We start from the raw sequence: 8030 nt of genomic DNA on the forward strand, positions 1-8030 counted from the left end.
CGGAAAAATAACCCGCCTCCGACGATACCTTGAAAGGAAGAACTTTCTATAAATTTCCTCACAGATATAATTTATATATGTAAGAACGGGGGGAGGGAAGGAAAAGAGGGAAGAGGGGGGGGGGGGGGGAAATCGCATGTGACAAGTCCGGGCTCACAGGTCAATCTTTCGTAAACCGTTCATGAACAGCTGCCATTTTCATGTTGCAAAGTCACTGCCTTGCAGACTGTGTTCGGAGATGCATCCCGGTCCCAGAGAGCGCACAGTTTTATCAAAGAAATGTTCAGATTGCTCGGATTGAATATTGCTTGTGACATTTGAAAATGGATACTTCACTACTCCCAGTGCAGGCGTGAGGACAAACGATGGTTTTTGATTTAGAACAAAGCTAGTTACAAAAACGTTTTCTTCATGGTACAACCGACTGCTGAGACCCCCACTAATACAGAGAAATCGCCCCCCCCAGCACATCCCTGAATTTTGACAACACTTGAGTGTCTCCGCATTATTCACCTCAATGGGTACGTTCACAGACAGCCGAATTCAAGCACTCGGCAATCTCTGACAGTCCCATTCACTTTAATGGGACTGCCAAAGATTGTCGATTACTTGGTTAGCTTTCTCCCACAGCCCCATGTGGCGTGGTGTAGCATGTGCACCACCGCTACTGTCAAAATTTCAAAATACAAGTATCTAGACCGGTGGGGATCCCAGTGGCGGGAGCTCTACCGATCGACACGGTCTCTCCTATCCGGTTATTACCCTTGCTGGAGATGGTAATAGCCCTTTAATAACCAAGCCCTTTTCTTCATTGTATTTTTTAGTGGTACAGCTTGAGGGTATATATAATATGTTGTACAAGTTTTATTAACATTTTTGGGGGTGGGGGTGTTACTACGTTTACACACTAAAAACACTTTGAAAGAATGCTTTCGCCATCGCCGAATTACCGTGTGGCATAAATAACAATTTAAGTTAATTCTACGGCTGAATACAAGTACAGTGATCCTAAATTTATGTACCGTATTTTTCGCTTTATAAGACGTACTCATCGCGCAGAAAGCAATCCCTTCCGTTGAGGCAGCAGCATTATTAGAGATTAGAACATTTTGGGCTTTCAAACGGGGTGAGAAAAGTTGCAAATTTAATCACGGAGCGGCATGTGCCATAATTTGCATGTTTTCTACCCCATATACATGCTGTAAATACAATGATAAATGTCCCCATAATGTATTAACTCCAAAAAGCTTAACGATATGCGGCAGGGACGGCAAGCCTAAAATGTTTATCAACCTTGTAAACTTCTTTCCTGAAAGCTGTTAAGCAATAGTGCTGTATACTTAGGATATCAGACAGCCCATGTCACTAGCAGTGTACCTGTTGAGTCATAAAGGGGCTGCAAGGTGTTGGTGAGCTATTGCTGTTGCTCACAGTGCAGTGTCAGTCCCACATCAGGGCAGGGCAGCAGATTTTACTTTATTTGAATATGTAAAAGTCAGATTGAATAATGCCTCCACAGCGCCACCTAGGAGAAGGCAGCGTTCCTGCAAGTCAGTATCAGACCTTTTAACAAGCCTGGTAATAAGGACTGGGAATATAAGCTAAAGCCAGAGTCTTCTGCTGAAGGGAGAGATAACCCTGTACAGACTGACTGGTTCAGGGGTTTACCCTCATCAGTGTGCAGTAGGTCATCATTTCCTTCTTGAGAAGACACTGGCTTTTATTCCGTGTCATTACCACCCCGTTTGATAAAAGGCCAGACAGTGACTTGCAGGAAAGCTGCCTTCTAATAGGTGGTGCTGTAGAGGCACGGTTCCATCTCACCTTAGCATATTCACATTTCCCAGAGAATCATGCATTGACTTATAAGTCACCTCGCACCTTCTTGGTGCTCTACTTAAGGAGAAACCTATACCCTTGTTTTATTTGGTCATTCCCTTAAATACGTGGATGGATTCCTGCAAACGCTATGAGTAAGTCAATTACAGAGATTTCTCCAACAATTCTGTGTTTGAATACACACTTAGTTTTAGAGCCATAATGCGCGGTCTATAGATGTCTATGGACTATTCTGTACCTTCATAAGCCACCAATGTCACGCATAGGTTTATGCCAAAAGGATTACAGTTGCAGCATATCCCAGCACTGTACAAAGCCACATGGAAGCTTCAGCTGAATGTAATGCAACATTTGCCCTGCAGGGACCACCAGTTACAGCTTCTCCCCATGATAGCATCTTATTGCCAAAAGGTTAGAAATGGCAGCTTCTATTTTTTTTTTTTAAGTGTTCTCTTCATGAGACAGCCAACTTTAAACAACTCCATCAGTGTCATCAACCTCATTTGTTGCTTTTTTTCCCTTCTGGACAGCTTATACAAAAATCAGTTTTTACCAATTGTGGCCTTAAAAATGTTGGCTGTCATACATGTTTATAGGTCAGATACGGATAAGAACTCATTGCCAGCCTTTACTGTGAACTACAGAATGACAATAATTCTAATTAGTCATAATAACCTGCTCAAGTACCTCCAGCTTCAGAGAAATCATGGACATATCTAGATATTTTTTTACAAGGACACTGGAAAAAAAAAATCCTCTATATTTATGAACTGCCCAGGAACGTCTGGACGGTTGGCAACCTAATCTTTCGTGTTGATATAGTAATTAAGGCAATCTATAACTTCGCCTTTGACTCCATAATTTTGCTTGACCAGGGTATTGCTGTATACAGTAAATAATTGAAGAGCTCGTTCCCCAAACCAGTTCAGTCCATTCTGCAAAGTTATTAGAAGGCGGTGGAGGGGGAATAAATGATCTAGTGGTGCGCTGCGCACTTGTTGTAGTCCTACATATTATATATAGCTCTTCACAGACCAGAACTACAAAATCTTGACTTTGTGGGCGTCTATGTCTGAGTGCTAAAAGTTGTAACAAGGCAAGTCCGTGGACTGAACTTGTTCTCATGCGCAGTGGCCATAAAATACGTAATTATTCAGGTAATAGTACTTTCTATTTCACTGGACGGCACTACTTTTCCCGAAGGACGCGTTATCTTTTCACTTGCGCAAGAAGTTAAATTTCACAATGATTCTCTCCCGTTTGATAGCAGCAGGCTACAAGCAAAGCCTCTGTGGATGGAACTCATTTTCGCCACTTTTGGACTGAACTTGCTTTGGGAACGGGCTCTTCAGCCATCTTCTCTATAACTACAGACAGAACTGGGGCACAAAACAGAATGTTAAATAAATTCTGTTAAAAAAAAAAAAAAGGCACGTTTTATGAACTTTATTTTTAGAATCCAGAACAGTTTGATGGCGGCCCGCATGTCAAATATCCTGTGATCAAATACAGAATCTTCAGTAAGGCCAAGTTCACACTAGCACCATGGCTTCAGACTATAACGGCGCTGTGACAGTAGCTGGATCTCATATCTAACAGCTACTACTGAATCCTGATGGACTCCACTGATTTTAATGGTGTCCTTCGGGGTTCTGCAATTTCTGACAGCAAGAAAAAAGCTGCAGGCTGCGTTATCCTCGCTGTCAAAAAAAAAAACATTGCAGAAAGCCCAGCGGACCCCATTAATGCTAGACTGACCAGTGGGAGGGGGTCCTCAATTGTGCCTTTTGAGTGAAACTAAAAAAACAGGCTTTTACAAATCAACATTACACAAAGAAACACACACACACAGATTGTATGGAATAAAAAGAGCCACCCGGAAAAAAAGGTTAAAATCTTCATTAATACACTGAAAATATGACAGAACTCATGCTTTTTCTTTAAAATCAAAAATACAAAAATTAAATGTTTTCCTAAAAACTTACTAAAAAAAACTCCTTACTTTAAGGAGTGACTTGAAAATGAATCCATGTGTAAATTTATACAATAAAATGGCATACAGTTAAACAGGTAATATACATAGAAACAAAAAAAAGGATGAACAGCCTCCTCTGTAGAGCTTTCATTTCCAATACTGTACTCTCTGAACAAGCTTACAAAATACAAACTTTTTTTATTTTTTTTTTTAGAAAAGGAGGAAAAAAGGAAAAAAAAAAAAAAAAAGTGCCTTCTCTTTTCTTTACGTAGTGAGTGCACCACTGAAACATAGTGCACGCACCAGAAACAGCAAGCGACCTAGCACCCACAACTTCTGCACTTCTTCCCGGCAGGACAAAGCACCTCATACAAAAATACCCACCATTCAAATTAGCTGCATCAGTACCAGAGCTGTGGATGGATACGTATAGGAGGGAGAGGCTGTGTGTATACATGTGTGAACGTAAATATATATATATTTATATGTGTGTCATGGGTGTTCGGGATCTGCATGTACAGACAGAGAGGAAAGTATGTGGGAAAAAAAACAGAATCCTGGCCTAGTCACAGGTTATACATCCCCCTCCCCCCTGTACTGTACGCAGGCACCGCGCACCTTCTGTACAAGCCTCCGTATTCCCCACTCTCTACTTTTGCCTTTTAAAAGCTTTATGTTTTTAAAAAGGTACTAGAATGGATTACAGATAAAATATAAAATATATATGTATTTCTAAATGGAGCTTACATGGATCGAACCATAAGAATTTAAATTTTTAGCTAAAACGAAAAAAATAAAATAAACAAAAAAAAACACATTATGCGAGCAGAGAATAGGGACAGCCAAACATATACAAAAAAAAAAAAAAGGTAAATTTGGCTACTACAACAGATTAAAGCATCTGAAATACAAGGAATGGATAATGAATAATCTACACTAATAAAAGGATCACCTCTGTAGGAGGTTAAAAACCGAAAAATTGAGAAACGCTCTCCGTTCCTGCTGACATGGACAAACTATTCAACAGCGGATAGGATGCAATCTGCAGCTCACAGACAGCGGGGTTTCTCTCGGAGACATAACAATTCCTGGGAGGAGGCCAAGCTGCCCAGTGATGTGCCACCAAACCAGTCACAACACGTCACGGTGAAACCGTTCCTTTTTTTTATCCCATATAGAATTTTTTTTTCTTTTTTTGTTTTTATGTTTTTTTGTGTGGGTTTTTTTTTTTTAGACAGCAAAGTAAAGAAATGCCTTCAGCAGTTATGGCAAATGGTTTGTGTACATGTATGCTTCAGTCCTGTGGTTGTGCAGCTTTGCTCCCCTGCAGGCATCTGAAAGCTGCCCTCCTGTTGTCAGGGGACCCTGCAGGCGCTTGATGTCCTTCTAATCTGGCGGCAAACAGTCATGTAAGCGAAATCTGTCTCTGATGTGAGGCCGCACATCCTCATTCTACAAGGAGGGAAGGAGAACACAAGCATTAATCATTTCATCAAAACACAAACTAGATTTGTAATACATCCAGTTACAGAAAAATGCCTCTCTACTTCAACTGCTTCCCTCATTCTTCCCCAGACCCAGAGAGAAGGGAGGGGGAAGTAGCAGCAAACTGTGAGAGGACATTTGCATTAGAAATCTGAGCATTTAAAGGGGCTGACCGACAAAAAAAAAATACTGCCCAGCTCATAATTATAAACATTTTTTTGTATTCATACTTCTTAAAAAGATGTTTCTATTCCCAGATATTCCAGGGCTAATGTTAGAATAGCGCCACCTGCTGTTCCTACAGAAGAGACTGTTTCCAGTCCACCACAGTACACACTCCAAGGTGGTCACACATGCTCAGTCTTGCTTCTCACTCATCACTCTTCAGGACATCAGAGATGACTCAGCACCTTCAGAAGCAGCTGCTCACCACACCAGGGATCCTCTTCCACAAACCCAGTGGAGCAGAGAGGGAAGCAGGACTGAGGAGGTGGAATAATTACTAAGGTGGACACGGAATAGAAACAGCAGGTGGCGCTATTCTATTTGTCATAGAATATCTGGGGAATGGTTTTTGTTGTTTTTTTTAAAGCGTAAGGGCTCATTCACACTGCGTACTTTTGTACATGGATTGTACATGCAGTGCTGAAATCTCATTGATTTGCAATGGGGGTATTCACACCTGTGTTATTTACGTGTGTGTGGGGGGAGGGGGGGGAGGGGTGGATATATTGTAACATGTCCTATTTGGGTCTGTATTACAGGCCAAAATAGGCCATTAAAGTAAATGGGAGTTCATAAATACGCAGTAAATATACATGACTCGTGGGCTTGTACGCTTTAAAACTGGGCCTTCTAGCGGGTTTTTATTTTGCACATGTTAAAAATGCGTATTTCGCAGGCTAAAACTACATACGCCCATATGAAAAAGCCCTAAATTAGAAAAAAAAAAAAGCAGCTTTGATGTAGAATCTGCTTCTTTTAAGTGACACGTCACTTTTTTCTGCAACACATTTTAAAGTTTATCTTCGCTTGCTCTACCGTGTTTCCCCCCAAATAAGACACTGTCTTAAATTAACTTTTGTCTCAAAAGAGGCACAGTGTCTTATTTTCAGGCGGAGTCTGGCTCCCTCGCGCTGGTCTTCGACGCTGCGGCAGGCTGCAGTGTAATCCTCAACGTTGACAACGCACTCCCTTCTTGGTAACAGGGCTTTGAATACCCCGCCTCTAGCAAGCGAGTGATGTGATTGGCTCACGAGCACTGTTGCTCAGCCAATTAGAGCCAGCGCTCGAACTAATCACGACTAGTGATGTCATTCACCATATGGCTGTGAATGATCGAGTGCCGCCTCTGATTAGCTGAGCAACAGCGCTTGTGATCCAGGGTAGGGCTTATTTTTGGGAAAACATAGTACTGATTTAAGGAAAGGTATTTATAATTGAAGGTGCACTTTAAAAAGTGTACCGAAAAATCACCTTTTACGTACGAAAAAAAAATTACGAAAAATAATTCATTTTCATAAACTAGAACACGACATCCAATTTTTTTTAGCTCTTCACACAATGATTGCTTATACATTAATTAACAACGTTGTCAGGTACACAGTAAGATTAAGCGCACACAATAGTGGTATAGTTACAACCAACATGTTAGGCAGGCTATAAATAGGGATGTGGGTGTCTCAATATGACCAACTGTATATCAAAATTAAATACACTTATACATTTGGCAACAATGTATGCCATCATCTGAAATGTTCTGGGACGAGGCCATAAGCTGTACAATAGGGGCATAGAAGATTCCATTACTGCAACGATGAGGCCAATTCTAAGCTACATCACTCCTTTATTGCAAGTTTCCTTAAGGCAACTCTCCAATTTCAGGACTAAATTCTGTCCTGGGTGGGGGGGGGTAATATTACCTGCAGTTCTTCTCTGCTGCCCATTTAAGTCCTGCTGTTATCGGCTGTTCAAGATGGTTGCTGCAATTTTCTAACTAATACACACTGTGCACTGCTCTCTGATTGGCCAGTGCTACCCACGTAAGCAGCACTGGCCAATCAGAGCAGGTATAACTGCATTGGTAGTCTAACACGACCAAAGCACAGAGGGCATTTAGTCTGAAGTTTGCGCCAGCCATATTGAATAGTTGATAAGAGAACTGGGAACCAGGGGGGAGGGACAGGAGGGGAAAAACAACTGCAGTTAATATACCCGCTTCTCCCTCTGGTCCCAGGACAGAATTCTGTCCGTAAACTGGACAGTCGTTTTAAATTAAAAATGTAACTATGATGTAAGAGGCTACAGTTAACATAATGGAAAGGGGATAGCTCCCCCCCCCCCCCTCTAAATTTAAATATCTGCTTAAAGCTGGGCCGGAGGCAACATCCAAAGCCTGTATATATAAATGCAGGTCAGAGCTTACCAGTTCTACTAGCTTCTCCAGGAAAGGGACAAGCTTCAGCAGCTCCTTGTCATTTTTATCCATAAACCAACTCTCAATGGGAATTCCGTTTGAAAGCTGTAAGAAGCATAGTTTTTATTATTAGGGAGCACATATTACAGATGCCATAATGTCAACGGGAGCAAAAACTGCAGGAAATATCCTAAATCACTCCATGGGAAAACCAAACAAAATCACAATATACAAAATACACCAAACACAAGCTGGATAGGGGTGAAAACCTGCTCTATTATCGGTCAAACAATGGCATATAAGCGATAATTGTTG

General features: G+C 41.3%; 1 protein-coding gene across 1 annotated transcript in view; it reads right to left on the reverse strand.

Annotated features, from left to right (window-relative positions):
* Positions 1 to 3270: 3270 nt before the first annotated feature.
* CTDSPL2 (CTD small phosphatase like 2) overlaps positions 3271 to 8030 on the reverse strand; it is a 38714-nt gene continuing 33954 nt past the window's right edge. Inside the window, exons 12-13 of the mRNA XM_066592977.1 lie at positions 7725 to 7820; positions 3271 to 5266 (exon numbers count right to left, since the gene is read on the reverse strand). Of these exons, the coding sequence (XP_066449074.1) occupies positions 5201 to 5266; positions 7725 to 7820 (162 nt within the window). The 3' untranslated portion in view covers positions 3271 to 5200. The remainder of the gene's footprint in view (positions 5267 to 7724; positions 7821 to 8030) is intronic.

Source organism: Eleutherodactylus coqui, chromosome 2, assembly GCF_035609145.1.
Source record: "Eleutherodactylus coqui strain aEleCoq1 chromosome 2, aEleCoq1.hap1, whole genome shotgun sequence".
NCBI classification, from domain to species: domain Eukaryota; kingdom Metazoa; phylum Chordata; class Amphibia; order Anura; family Eleutherodactylidae; genus Eleutherodactylus; species Eleutherodactylus coqui.